The 15,802-nt window shown below is 36.7% G+C and overlaps 1 protein-coding gene across 6 annotated transcripts in view; it reads left to right on the forward strand.

Moving 5' to 3' along the window:
- sdk2b (sidekick cell adhesion molecule 2b) overlaps positions 1–15,802 on the forward strand; it is a 316,443-nt gene that overhangs the window by 200,634 nt on the left and 100,007 nt on the right. For all 6 annotated transcript variants that reach the window (XM_032574402.1, XM_032574400.1, XM_032574403.1 and 3 more), the window contains exon 2: positions 8,337–8,496. In XM_032574402.1, the coding sequence (XP_032430293.1) occupies positions 8,337–8,496 (160 nt within the window). The remainder of the gene's footprint in view (positions 1–8,336; positions 8,497–15,802) is intronic.

Genomic DNA, 15,802 nt, shown 5'->3' on the forward strand with positions numbered 1-15,802 from the left:
CATTTTTGTGCAAATATGGCAAATAAGCTTTTTATTATTCATAGGAAGTTATTGTAGTGAATTTCATGTCTGCTGTAGGCCAGTGAATCCCAGTGATTTAATCTACTGTCTCTTTTTCGCTGAGATAATACAACTATTGATTAATCAAATTGCTTCTAAGGTTCAAAACCAAGTTTTGAAAATACAGCAAGATACAAAATACAATAAGTAAAGAGTAATAAAGCAAATGACAAAACAACATTCTGGTACTTTGGGATGTCTCAACTTGGCTGATACAGAGGTGCTGTCCTGTATGTTATTTAAGTTAATAAAATTGATACTATTTTTTTAAGTCAATAGCTTGACAGTGCTATAAAATAATAATTAATTTCATGAGGATTAAACTGATTTACATTGTGGCAGACTTTGATGTAGGTGACACTGGCTGTTTGTCAAGGTAGCGTTCAAAAGTGATGCAAAAGCATCACTTTCTAATGTTATCATTAGAACAGTCTTAATTAACAGTTAGCACTGTTAATTGTGCTCTTAGAAACTTTTACATTACTTTTAAGCATGTTTAGTGAATCAGGAATTGGCAGACCTTATGCTCTTTCTTGCTACTATGGCTTGATTGTTAATTCAAGACCAGCCATTGTATTCACTTGCATGTGACATTGAAAATAATTTGCTCCTTTTTTGATGATATCCCGCTCCCACAACAGTGATTAACTCGGTCAAGACAGTTTCAGCAGCACATCACCTAACTCTTACTAACACTTTCATTTATTCCTAGATATATCTTATTTAACACATACAGTCTTTAATACACTCATTTTTTGCTTTCTCTGATGTCCTTTAGCCCACAAGGATTGAGCTCAGATTCCACAGAAATTATGCTAACAGCTGGTATTTGGCTATGAACCATATTTTCCACAGATCCCTACAGCAAAAGGGTGATCTAAATACTGACGAGTCTTGGCATGAAGGCGTTTTATAAATGTGTTCCCTCATTAGTCAGTCAAACTGTAATTTTGTGTTTAATTTGGAATAACCTCTTTGAATATCTGTAAATCGGCATTGAGCTAGAACAATTTTTCTTCAATTCTTTTTTGTTTTTATTTTTTTTAAGAATTTCTAGTTTGTAGCAGTAAAAGCATTAAAGCCAATATTTGTAGGTAACAGTGTAACCATAAAACAGTTTTTATGCATACCAGTTTATGCCTAAGTCACACTATTTCTTCTGCATTCTTAAATTTTTGCCAATGAGTTTATTAGCAAAAAATAATTTTGAATTTGTCAACCTAATCCCTTAGGTCAACATTTGCTTCACAAAATAGATTGCCAAAAGATTGTGGTAAAGTACACAGTCAATCATTTTTGCAAGTAGATTGTCTGCTACTGAGTCAAATTTTTCTGACCACATCATGTTGTGGCTTTGGATTGATAAAGACCAACATTTTGGAGAAAATGGACCAGTTTTGTCGTAGGACAGTCTTCAGGCTGCTGCAGAGTCACAGACAAGGAGGAGAAGTCATTACTGAAGCATCAATTTACCAGAAAGTGCTAACATTTGTTCATGAAAACAGAATGGCAATCAACTGATGAGTGTATAATAATTTCAGTCATATGTACAGTTTATCTGCATGTTGAAAAAAGAAAAAAAAAACAGCAGCTGGCCTGGATTTGATTGTCTCTTAGGGAACCGTAAAATATCAGACTGCACTCACCACACGCTCATCTGCCAAACCCTTCTCTCAAGTATGCAGCAGATACACACAGAAAATTTACAGCTCTGTGCTGACATACATATTCAGCCACACTTTGGAGCCATTCCCATCCAGTGTTCACACTCAAAAAAAACCCCACACACACGCACGCACACACCCAGCAAGAGGGCCAGACCAGTGTGCTAAATAAAGACAGACAGTGGAACAGATTTTCACACCCAGCGGGACCATTAGCAGCACAGTCAGACCACCAGCAAACTTCCATCCTCATCAGCATCACAAACACATTTTGACACCTGCCATCAAAGAGGAACACACATTGCGCAAAAAATAAACAAATCACATACTTTTCCACTCATATCCAGGCATACATAGGGAGCACATTAGTATTCGATGCATAGCTTGTTGGGACTTCCAGCAGTTTGTCTGCATGTGTTGTGGGGCCCCCAGGCTGTACCTGAAAAATGTTTGCCATGTCCGATAGCGCCGGTCCCATGAGGACTGAGCTAGGAGGGCGATGGATACACACGGGTGCCACCGCAACACAGCTGTCCTCAGGGAACTGGAAAATACTTCTCTGTGAAAATTTATACACTGCATTTTGCACTTGGTGTGCGCCGCCTGGGAAAATGCATCATCGGTTAAACTGGTCAACTCTCAGACATGTTTGGGCAATCTTTGGTACACCTACTCACACAATGTGGCATGGTGCAGACCAGCTCTGAATTTGGTCTGAGAAAAGGAAATATTGGTTCTTTGTGAGCAAGTTCACACCTATATTTAGCTCCGTTCAGGTCACTAAATAATAGACTCAATAAAGCAAACATAATTCCTCTATTTGTGATAGATTTCACTTTAAATAACACATCTGTTTATTTATTTAGTGTAAGTTATGGATTCATCCGGCTGCAGGATATTAAAAGGAATTTGAGTTGACCTTTTAGATTTAACATTCCTCAGTGTTCAGTATCTAAAACACATTATACAGATTAATTATATATATATATATATATATATATATATATATATATATATATATATATATATATGTATATATAGGGGTGTGTGTGTGTGTAGCTTGTTATTTTATAAAGTGCCTCTCCAAGTTATAAATTCTCACCCAGGGGCATGCATTTGTACCTGACACCATTCTCATTAATGAGTGAGCTGATTTAATAGACTGTGTTCTGTAGAAATGGTTGTGATAGTGACACACTAACCTGTGCATGGGCGCATAAACTAACATGTCCCAGCTATGAGTCGACCTGGGCCACGGCCGCTGGGAGAATCCTCCTGGCTGAGCGGCATGCAAATGAGCTGTCTCTGCCATAAGCTAATACATATGTGTTGATAAGGAAGCACACAGGGAAGAAGTGGGAGATTACATTGAAATAAGTGCATTAGAATATACTTTGCATTTTCAAATTTGGAAATGTATAATAACATTCTTATGTCAAATCTTATTGTGAATGTGGATAAATACATTTGGGAATATGTTTATTTCTAATACCTAATTCTGGAAATTAAATGCCATTTTAATATTTTATTCTGACAAGTTTGTTTTGCATAATTTTATAAACAAATTTAACCTTCTTTACATCTTACACTTCTTTTCTTGGAGTATACTGCAGTAATATTAAAATTTCAGTAAGGTTTTAAACTTTAAAACCTTACTGAAATTTTAATATTTTAAAATTTAAACTTTTCTCTGATAGCAATCTGGACAATTTTTTCCCTCTTTGCCCAAAAGGACGAGATGTCTATGATTTACAAAAACAATTTGAAATGTGGACGCCTCAATCCATCTCAGATGAGCTCGGGCCAAGAGAATCCAACGGTGTTTCTGGGTGTTGCTGACATGTGGCTTTCACTTTTGATGGTGGATTTTTAACTTGCACTTTTACACATAGTGATGAACTGTGTTCACTGACGATGGTTTTCTGAAATGTTCCTGAGCCCAATTGGTAAGATTCGTGCATTCAATGTTTGTTTTCAGCCTTGCCACTTACTTGCAGAGATTTCTCCAGGTTCTCTGAATCTTTTGATCATTTTATGGACTGTAGATGAAGAAATCCCCAATCATTTTACAATTGTAATGTTGGGAAACATTGCTTTTAAACTGTTGGACTGTTTGCTCAGTTTTTCACAGACTATTGAACCTCGCCCTATTCTTGCTTGTGAATTTCTGAGCTCTTTGTGGATGCTCCCTCTATATACAACCAGGACATTCACTTGTTTCCAACTAACCTGGTACTCTGTGGAATGTTTCAAACAAGTGTTTTCTGACCATTCCTAAATTTCCCAGTCTTTTGTTGCCCCTGTCCTGAAGTTTTTCGAATGCATTTCAGGCATCAAATTCCAAATGAGTGAATATTTGCAAAACATTTGAACATTAAATATCTTGTCTTGTAGTGACTGTAGTATTCATTGTATTCTGTTCTTATAAGGATAAGAACAGACTGTATGTGTGTATTTCTATATACGTATATAAATATATGTCTATAAATGTATATGCAGTTGAGGTCAAAGCTATTAGACACCCTATAAAATTTTATTAAGTTTTAGAATTTTTCAATAGAGCTTTTCCGAGCCTATCTATTTTGGATGCTTACATGAATTTACTTTGCACACAGAAACAAGATTTTTCTTTAAAATTTGCTCTTTTTTATTGAATTATACAATAACTAAAAATGATTGATTATGGTCTAATTATGTTACATTACAAAGACCTTGCGTTTTAACTAGGGCTTGTAAGCAATGTATTTATTGTCTTCCATCATTTGCTTCAGTTTTTTCATTTTATCTTTGTGCTAATTTCTGCCGCACTTCAGTTTTCTATTATCTTGTTTTTACTCTGTCTGAGACCTCGCTCCAGTAGTGGGCTTTTTTCGTTTTGACTTCCGCCGTGTGGAGGCTTTCTTCATGTTTGACTTGCTCAAGGGATCAGAATTTCACAGAATATAGCACTTTCAGAATGGCAAAGGGCCCAATTTTGAACTAAAAAACACAAGGTAGCAATGTGAGCTGAATCTGATGGGTCAATATGTTGTGGTATTTTATCGAATCTGCTCCGTTTTCTTGTAGTCTCTATAAATATTTATTGTTATCACACCGGGTTGCAAAAAGTCAGGAGTCAAACCAAGGAGCATCTAACGAATATGCTTCAATAGGTTGCTGGAGTTTATGAATATTCAATATTAATTCATGGAGATGAATATACTTCTGAAGCTTATCTCTCGTTTTGATATCTGTTTTGTGTCTGATGCATCACCCACGATTACATTTTAATAGGAGCAGATGAGTTCACAATCAAAGAAAAATATTACGCTCTTTGCTGCTCCTTTAGATTGACATAAAAATAAACCTGGATGGTTCATAGCTTCTTGTGTATAAACAACATCCTGTTAATTAGGTTAAATTTACAGAGTATATACTGTAGTCATATGCAAAAAGTTTTTCTGCCTCTTTATTGCTTATTAACACACGGCCAACGAAAATAAAGTTGGAGTTCTGTTTTGTGTGTCAAGTAAAATTGTTTCTCAGACCATCAGATTCTTATTTGAAAGGTATTTTGGTCATTGCTATTGTTCCAGGACAGTTGGAACAATATCAGACAACAGCATCATAGATTCTTCACCATGCTTAACAGTGGGCATGACAAAATTTCCTCATGGACGTTCTCGGGTTCTATCCCTCTTTGTTACACCAAATTTAACTCCAGGTAAGCCCATAAATGTATCCACCTCCTGGTAATATGCAGTGGAAGACGTAAGATATGTGAATAATAAAAAAGCATTAAAATCATCTGCTAAAGTCTGACATCATAAGTACAGAAAAAAACTACATAAAATAGAGTCTGCCACTGATTAAATTACTCCAGTCAGGGAAATTATATTAAAAAAAAGCTTTCTTTTTTTAATCAAGAAAAGTTACTGAAGCTGTTTAACTTGTAGAAATATATTTAGCTTCTCAACCTTCATCAAAACATGAATGGAAGTACTTGAACAATGTTCTATTTTACTCCATTTTGCATCATAAGTGTGCCACACCAGAGTCCTGCCACTTTCTACATGGGTCTAAATGTAAAGTTGTGATAAACTGCCCTTTTATGTTGATAACATAGTTTGAATCGGGCCCCATTTATTTAGGCATCCAGGTAAAACTTCTATAAAAGTGTTTTGATTCCTTCAGTTGTCAGGACCTGAGGAAATGTACCTGTGTGAAGAGAATAATTTACAAACAGCAATATTTCAATTGCAACACAGCTGAAATATTTTTAAACTTGTGGAGCCATAACACAGCAGCAGGTTCTGAATTTTAGGTGATGAACAAATATGTCAAGGATAAAAGTCAAGATGGAAAATTGTCACTGTTTTCTGATCTCCAATTCAGAAACTAAAAATAGCACATCGAATACCTAAACACATTCAAATATCCAGATTGAACTGGTCAGATTGATCTGACCAATTTAAGCAGTATATCCTACTGTTTTCATTCATCATATAGGAACCCTTTGAAATAAAGCTCATTCTCTTATTGCCCTTAGTCCATCCACATTAGCAGAGTACGAGCTGTGATACAAATTACAGTTCAGCTTTCTCACAGTTACAGACTTTAAATATCTTACAACCTTAAAAGGAAACTATAACCTACAGACTGCTATGCATTTAAGTTTTTTTTTAGAAAACTTCCACAAGTAGTACATCTAAATCTTTAACTGGTAGAGAGGCTTATAAATCATATTTTGTCCCTCACTTTGTTTAACTTTCATCTCATATATTCATCCTCATTCCTTCACTCTTATCCTTCTACCTCCAGTGAATTTTGCCGAGCCGGCATAGAGGAACCAAATATCAGCACTATACATCATTTTGACAGTTTAATTTCAATGCCTGATTATCAGTCAATTTGATAATTATACTATCCAACCATCCAATTAATGTGTTCTATATTTACAATGATGATCAAGTAAGCTCTCCATTTTTACACCGTTTATAAAGGATGAGCTATTGGAACCAAGAGGGAGGTTGACAGCTTCCCTCCAAGGCGCCTTGATTGAGATATAAAAATCGGCATCACCACGTTCACCCTCCAGAGAAGTTTCACCAGTCTGCCTCCACCCATGCCTTCACACTCAACAGAGCATGTTGGGGAATCACAACAAGAGGGAAAGACGGAGCGAAACGGAGCAGAGTCAAAAGGATGATCAAAGGATTTCACACCTCCTCCTTGGCGTCTTTCCTCTGGTGTCTGCTTCAGCGCAGCTCAGAGGGTGAGTGGTGCACTGTGCCAGTGAGTTACTGACACAGAAACACACAGAGCACCAAGATGCAGGACCAGCGCTTCATGACTTCATGCCTCGCTCGCTCTTTGCTGTTAGCTGGGCGTCTCAGTCTCTCTATGAGCGAGTCAAAATCAAGCAGCACAAGCAGCAGTGTATCGTGGGGGATTAAGTAGCTGCAAATGGGACGTGGTGAGGAAGGAGTTTTCATCTGAAGTGTGAAAGGCTTTTCCAATACAAAATGCTATGAATTTTATTGGGGTTTTATGTGATGGACCAGCAATAAACCAAAACAGAACCCTAAAACTCTATGTAAAAATCTAAAAAGTGTGGTTTGAATTTGTATTCAACATCTCAAGTCAATACTTGCAATTTAAGGTCTACTAGGGTATTTCTTAACCATTTCCCATATATAGAGACTTTGACATTTTATACATCAAGCTCAGTCTGGATAGAGAGTTTTTGTGAACATCAGTTATTAAGTCAAGCCTCAACTGGATTTAGATCTGGAAATTGACTGGGTCATTCTAACACAAGAACATGCTTTGATCTAAAGCAGTGGTTCCCAAACCTGGACCTTAAGTATCCCCATCCTGTATGTTTTAGATGTGTCTTCATTTATCAGTTAAATCTCACATCTTCCCTAACATTGCCAAAGCAAAGCATCCATGGAGCATTGTCCTGCTACCACCTTGTTCCACGGTGGAGACACTGTGTTCAAAACAATGTGCAGTGTTCGTTTTCCACCACCTGCAGTAAAGCCAAAAAGTTACATTCCAGTCTCTGGACACCTTCTGTACACATTCTCTACATTGCTAACTGGAAACCTCACATGGGATTTCTTATGGCTTTCTTCCCAAAATAGCTTTCTTCTTGTCACTTTTCTATTTTTGCCAATTTTGTGGAGCGTGTCACTAATAGTTGCCATTTCAACAGATTGTCCTACCTGAGCTGTGAATCTCTGCAGCTCTTTCTGCATAGTGTGCATGACAAGGTCCCAGGTTTTGTTTGTAGAATATATTTAACAGTTAAATAATCAACTGTAAAATGTATCATTTAAAAGGTTTTGAAAATGCTATATGCTTGCTTTACGTGAGAATCATGAAAATTAAAAAAATAAATGTTCTTGGTTGAGAATATCTCCCACACATTTTTTTTCACTCTGACAACGTTTAATTTGTATCATCAAATTGTGTAAATTTGTTTCTCAAAGGAAAAAAAAAGATGTGAAATTTAGGAGTGGGTGTCCTTCATTCAGGTGTTATTTTTATCAAACTTATTTAGAAGCACGATGTCTTTTTACAAACTACCCTATAATCATAATTTTCTTGTTCCTCTAATTTTCACAGATGATGTGCCTCCCTATTTCAAGACAGAACCAGTGCGCAGCCAGCTGCACCTGGAGCGCAACCGGTTGGTGCTGACCTGCATGGCGGAGGGAAGCTGGCCGCTGGAGTTTAAATGGATCCACAACACCACAGAACTAACACGATTCTCACTGGAATATAGGTGAGTGCAAAATCAATTAGAAATGATTGGAGTCATCATCTATGTTGCCACAAATTGAATTATCTACCTAACCATTTTAACAATTTCATCCATTGTGAATGGACATGAGAGCTTTTAATCGAGATAATCAAGCTTTTATTGGCAAATACTGATTTCTGTTTTTTCTTCATTTCCACCCTTCCTGTTCTAATTTAACTTGATTCCTCTTTTACTTTAAAGAAAAATAACACTGTAGACTCGTTTATGTAACCTTTGTTTTAATTTACAAATTAAATGTAGCACACATCAACCATCAGAGATAAATAAATGCTGTTTGTCCTTTAGAAGATAATGTGTTTGGAATCCAAGGGAAAAGATTATCTGACTTATATAAGCCCCTCCAGCCCTCTTTAGCAGTGGTCCAGTAACATTGTCCAAACCCACCAGTGACCTGTCTTCATCTGCCTCACATCAGATGAAGAAAATGTCATTTGATGAGTCTGTGCAGACTTGTGTTGCAAAGGTCTGAAACTTGTTACCTTCTTTTAATGGTTCACCATTCATTAAAGTCACAGGCATGTCTGACTCAACAGCCTCATAATGGGCCTTGAATATTGAAATGTACTGAAAGTTTAATCTAACTCCCATTGGTGCATTTGTCTCGCAACTTCACATTGCAATCAGCTAAACCATGCCCTTTACGGTGAAACTTTATGTATTGTATTTAGATCATGCTGATTAACGCTCCCTTTAGATGTTATACGTCTATGATGTTTTAAGATTCAGCTTATCTAAAATTAATGTGATAAAAAGTGAAATTGCATCTCCATGTGTTAAACCCTTTTGTCACCTTTAAAAGTTTTGTAGTTACTTTTCTACATTTCCCCTCACCATTACAATACTCTGTATGTGCATTATCAAAGCAAGCTTTACTGTTTTATCAGGCATTTGCCAAATAAATAATGACTTTCGATTTAGATTTTCTATTTTTATTGCCTTTGCCTCACTCCTTCCCCTCCGGGCTCAGTGACCTCCATCACTGTCTCTGGAGAGGCTGCAAACAAGCAGGAGGCGTGAATGAGGGTTAGGGTAGCAGATAAACCGCCTTTAATGGTAACTGGAAGATCCTAATCATGTGGCAAACATTGCTCTTATCTTGGGCAACAGTGTGTCTGCACCGTGAGCTTCCGCTGCAGTGTAAATGGAGCACTGGAGGGCCGAAGGAGAGCTTGCTGACACACGGCTGATCTTAGCTGAGCTGTTGTGCTCATATGTGAGGGAGCAAATGAATGTGGGGGAAAAAAAACAAAACAAAAAAAAAGAGGCTGGACATACAAGCAACATCCGCCTTGTTGATGGAGCACCTTTCTCTGGAGATAGATAAGACCAGAATGGAGGCAGCAGCTGGGTAGGAAGGGCAGAAGTGACACACATACAGTATGCCTGAACAATTGATTTGAATGGACTGTACTTGAAAACAACACAATCTGCTGGAGCTTCAGTGCCCCTTCAACTGGGATTCTAGGTGGACAACTGAGTGATGGAATACGTTTTTAAGCAAGCACTCTATAGGCACAAAGTTTGATTAGCAAAAGTATTCATGCCCTTTGAACTTCATCACTTTTTGATGCATTAAAACCACAAGGTGAACTTTTGCCCTAGTCGTTTGTCATTTTTTGCTAAATCCCTCGAGGTTTACCTCCATCCATCTTTCCATGAACTCTGACAAGCTTCTCTTTGTTATGATGCCACAACCATTTCTTGCTATAGGAATAATGTATTTGGATTCATATGCACTGTTTTTTTTTTTCCTGCACTGCATATGATATGGCTTTCAGATTATTACGATAGCCTTGTCTGTGCAGATCGCTCTTTCCGATTTCAGGTGATGGATTGAACGGTGCCCTGTGGGTTAAGCATAGGTCATTGCTTTATAAGCTAACCTTGGTCTACATTTCTTTAGCACAAAACCCTACCATTTTAAGATACAACTTTTAATATCCAATGTGGTTAACTGAAAGCACTTAGTTGTACTGTTTTTTTTATTTATGGGTGTCAGAGGAAAGGGGTCTGAACATAAATGCATGGCTAACCTTTCAGATTTGTCTCTGAATTCAGAAACAATGTTTCATTAGTACATTTAACCATTAGGTGATACTCTGTGTGGGTCTGTCATAGATAATGGTAGTGTCTCACTGTTTTAAAAGACAAAGAAAATATGCTAATATTGAAAAAGGCAGTGTGTATTGATGTTCTAGTTTATTAAATAAATTGACTTCATGATATATTACATTGTGTACAGCTGTTCCTAAGGGCAGTTTCATCTTCATACTCTTCCTCATTCCTCAAGTCTGCCTTTTTGTTTGTGCCAAGAGAGTATTTGAGCAGCACAGACCCCCATATTAATGAGGTTATGGATAAGGTCCCCGGTGCTGAGTGCTGCTTTAAATATTGACACCATGCGACTTGACCTTGTGTCCTCTGGCGAGCGATCGATACTGCAAGGCCTGCGTGGGCATTATTATTCAACACATAGGTAGGCGAGTGAGACAGAAAGTGTTCTGGAGGAGGAAAGCAAGTGGTTCCAGTCTAAGGAATGCTGCTCTCAGGAGAGATCTGGATTAGCATTGACTCCTGTCACTCAAGAGTACCTGCAGACAATGTTTGTCCAGCATTCTGCTGTCTCTGTCACCTCCTCCACCCCATCCACTTTAAGCAATTTTATAGATTATGCACCAAATTACTGTTCAACTTTGTCACAATTAAGGATTAGTATCAGAGGGGAAGATCACTTGAGAAATATCCTGTGCATTTGTCTTTGGTAGATCGATAAGTGCACAACTACAGATCACTGCAACTTTCTGCCTATTCAAATACCTATGGGGTTAGGCCCTGGTACTTTGCTTGTCTTTATCCTGCCAGTTAAAATAGAACCTTAATTAAGAGAGTTAATTATTAATTAAACCTCAAGAGATGATATTGTCAATTGGTTCTTGGCTGGATTGCTGAACTGAGGGCTCTCCTTGCATGAGAAGGAAGCTTTTTTTTTCTTGCTTTGTTTCTACTTTATTGTAGAAAACGAAAAAAACAATTTTGAACACACAGTCTTTTAATCAACAGATGCTCACTGCATGAGATGGAAAAACCACAAAGGAAGAGGTTTTGACAGCCATGGTAGACTAAATTCCTGCTGATGGACTTTTGATTTTTATCTGCTGGCTCATTTTTTTCCCCTTGTTGTTGTCAGTTTTGGAGGAGAGAATATTATTCCCCCCCCCCCCCCCCCCCCTACGGTACAACTGCAACAAAAGAAGAGCTTTTAACCATCAGGAAAAAAATTTAATAAAATAAAATGCAGAAAATGAGATTAACACTTTGACAGCTAAAGTAATCGAGTGTCACTTTTGTGTCTCTGGTAATAACTTGTCTCTGGAAATTAAATGTGGTGATATCTTCTGAAATATTCATTGAAGACATTTGTACAATTTCCAAATCCAGGAACGGGTAGGTGCTCCAGGCAAAAATATAGATTAGTTTAAAGTTGTGTATTTGCTGAAAAGACCTACTTCAATCCTCTGTTCGCACTTTTGATTTCCCTTTCATCCTCCGTCTTTGTTCATTCTCTCTGCCTCGGTTTAATCCACTTATATATGAACTACCATCAAGCATCCTAAACAGGTATAATTTCATGGTAGGACTGAACAAATTAACACAAGTTCAAAACAATATTATTCCACGTCTTAAGGGAAGAAATGACAGACCCAGCTCACTACCTGGATAAAGACGAGGGAAGAGCAGGAGGAAAATAGAAGCAGATGTCAGCATGTGTGTGCATAGTATTTTTTTTGCCTTTCTACTTTATCTGATGAAGTGACAGTCACAATGGATTTTCAGGAATTCTGTTTTCACTGGGGATAAACCCCTTTTTATCTGCCATTAAACAAAATGTTGTTATAAACTCTTAAAAATGTGATTGCGATTGGACTAGAATGTTACTAAAAACCTATTTCCCTGCCAGAAGAGAAAAACGTTTATGTGAGTATATTGAACTTAATGTGGCTACGGATGAGTTTCATTCTATATTCCACTGTTCTTTGTATTATGAGAAATAATTTGTTTATCATGATTCAACTGAAAAAAACCACCTTCTCTGTTTTGGATGTCCGCAACATATATGTTAAGTTGGGTGTTTAATGAAAGCTATTTTTGAGTTAGCAACATTCAATGAACAAGCTTGGTGACAAAGACAGAGAGTTTTGTAGTTTCAATAGTTCATCTTTTGTGTTGTGGAATTCATTTTTTTGCAAATGATTGGCCTTCTTGATATCCTTTAGATGTATGTATATAAGCAGTATCTTGTACTGTAGCCTGGGCACTACAGTATGGTGCATGACACTCTAATAAATAAATCAAATGAAATCAAAAATATTTGCCTAATAAAAAAATTTATTTTGTTATAGCATCTTCCTGGGATCGGTAAAACATGTAGCTTTGGCTCCTGTAACTGAAATATCTCCACATTGAGTTCCTTTCTGTGTTTTGTTGGAGTACATATCTTTAGTTTGCTCCTTTTTTTTCTTTTAGATGTTCTGCTTCATGTTAAACCAAAAGCATGTTTTTCTTTTTTGTTCCATTCTTTGTTAATTAAATGAAATAGAAAAAAAAAAAAGAAAAATGCCAAATTATGTTTTGTAACTTACAAGCTGTTTTTTTTTTTTTTTACTTTGATCAAATATTTGCATTTTGAAGTTCGAAGAGTAAAACAAAATATAAAAATATTTCAACAAAAAAAAAAATTTAGGACAAAAAAGCATTAACTGATCAACTGATTGGGAATTTTAGGGTTTTTGTCATCAATGTAGCTCTATTACCATCAGTCTAGTTTTTACAAAAGCGCAAGAGTAGCATCCAGTCGCAGTACATCAAGTCATCACATCAGGGCACAGCTTGGACACGGCATTTCTCCCTGGATGCCTCTAATGGATTCCTGGCCAAAAAAAGCCCATTTTCTGTCTCCCTACTTTCTTCTTTACAGCCTCCAGAAACAATAGATTTTCTTTTGAACTTTCTTTCCTCTCTTACCCTTGGACTTCATCACTCTTTGTTTTCTGCGCCTTAGAAGAATGAGTCAAAAGTCCAAGAAAGAACAGGCTGTTGGTTTTATTATGTGCATCTAGAATTACCAGTGCATCACTTTGCTTTAGGCAGGTGTTGAGCTGGTAGGAGTCAAGTTTTGACTATGAATAACTAAAATATTTGCTTAGGGCAATTATTAATAAAACTAGCCAAGCAGTTTAGCAACAATTATTGTTTATAAATATGTGCCTGATGAGGCAAATAATAGATAAAGGCATAAGTCTGACAATGGGTAAAACCTTGGTGCAAAGCTGCAGGGCTGCCAACTGCACCACCCTATAACCACACATTAACAGTGGCACAATTATTTACAACTTTGAAAACTCTTAGAAATTACATATAACTGAAGTGACTTTTCAGTTTATGCTTAAATATAAGATATAACTAAAGGATTAATATGTGCACACCACCGTGCCCACCATCAAGTGTGCTGAGGGTTCTGTTATGATGTGGGCTTGTTCATGGCCTTTTGAAATACCAACGCATTTTAAATAAAAGAAAAATCTGTTCTCATCGCACAGCAATTAAAAAGAATTAGATTTAATTAGATGTAAAACAACCTGTTATGAACATTAGTTTCTTTCTGAATCACAGATAAAAGCTAGTTATTTTTGTGAAAGTTGTAACTGCTGCATATTAGATTGTTTATGAATATAAAGATATGTTTCTGGTATGTTTACATTATATCATTTGGGTGTAAAAACCTCGTATTGCAGTTAGATCATAGGTGATAAAAATGTTTGATTTTTTTTGTGTTACTTTCTTTTTCTTTTTCATCTGTTTTCATTTGTAGTGTATTGTTGTATTGTTTTTTTCCTTGTAAAGTGTCCTTGGGTGTCTTGAAAGGAGCTAACAAGTACGACGCATTATTATTATTATTATTATTATTATTATTATTATTATTATTATTATTATTATTATGATAAATCACAGCACAACAAATACACACCCTTAGAAATATCAACAGAAAATATCAATATACAGCATGTGGATAAGCGGTTGTATGTGGTTTAGCTCCTTAAGAATATACAAATACGAGGTGCTGTGGTGGAGCAGGGGTAAAGCGGCTGTCATAGGTTCAAGACCTGATGACCTTTGTCGCATGTCTCCCTCCTCTCTCATTACCGACCTTCCTGTCTGACCACTCTCAAATTTATTTTTTTTTGGGGGCGGGGTTATTTGACAAACAGACACAAATTAGTTCAAGAGTACAGACAGTGAAGATGGAAAATGTATGTGAACAGATATGATCAAGTCTTACCACAAATGTTTAGGTTTTGGATAATGATTTTGGTGGAAAATCAGCCTTTTTTGCAAACTCCTAAGAAAAGTTGCGGGATTATCCTAGAACTCCAGACTCCATCCATCTCTCAAGCAACAGTGACAATCTCGACTGTCTCAACTGAAGCAAAGTTGCACAATGTGTCAAGCTTTAATAGAAGCAAATGTTTTTCTTAATCAATTTGTGACATATTAAAATTGCTTGTTAACAGACATAATGATTAGTTATTTTCTTGGCCCATTTCCATTCCAACTGAGAATCGTTTACATGCCGCGGTGTATTACTGTATACCCTCTCCATTTCTTTATGACCACAGTGTGCATAACTTCTGATAGTCACTCCCAAAAAATAATGGCTAAGGTGATAAAGTTCATAAAATAATCTCAAACTGGTTTTCTTGAAATTAGCAAAAATTTCCACTTCAATAACCACCACAGTCACCAAATCTCAGTCTAATAGCACCTTTGGGATGTTGTGGACGTCGAGATTCGCATCTTTAATTTGCATTCTACAAACTTGAAGTAATTAAGTGACGTTGCCATGAGAATATGAATCAAAATCTCTATGGGGATGTTTTTATCACCCTTTTAAATCTATGCTATGAAAATTTCTGGACTTCTTCCAGAGGGAACTCGACACTGGCAGAGTGTAGTAGTTATATGACTTCATAATTAAAGTCAAGTTCAACATAATGAAAGTCATATCGACTTAGACAAGTCACTGTGACATTAACCTCATGGACCCATTGACTTACATGTAAGCATTTTGAGGGTGACAGTTAAGGGGTTAACACAAGAGAGAAAGCAGAATGTGTCTAATAAAGTGGACGAGAAGTACATATTGACTTTCATTTTCAACCTGGATTTTAATTATGAGCTGCTCTCAAGGGTTTCTTCCTACTTTTGTCAT

The sequence above is a fragment of the Xiphophorus hellerii genome, chromosome 10 (genome assembly GCF_003331165.1).
Source record: "Xiphophorus hellerii strain 12219 chromosome 10, Xiphophorus_hellerii-4.1, whole genome shotgun sequence".
Classification (NCBI taxonomy): domain Eukaryota; kingdom Metazoa; phylum Chordata; class Actinopteri; order Cyprinodontiformes; family Poeciliidae; genus Xiphophorus; species Xiphophorus hellerii.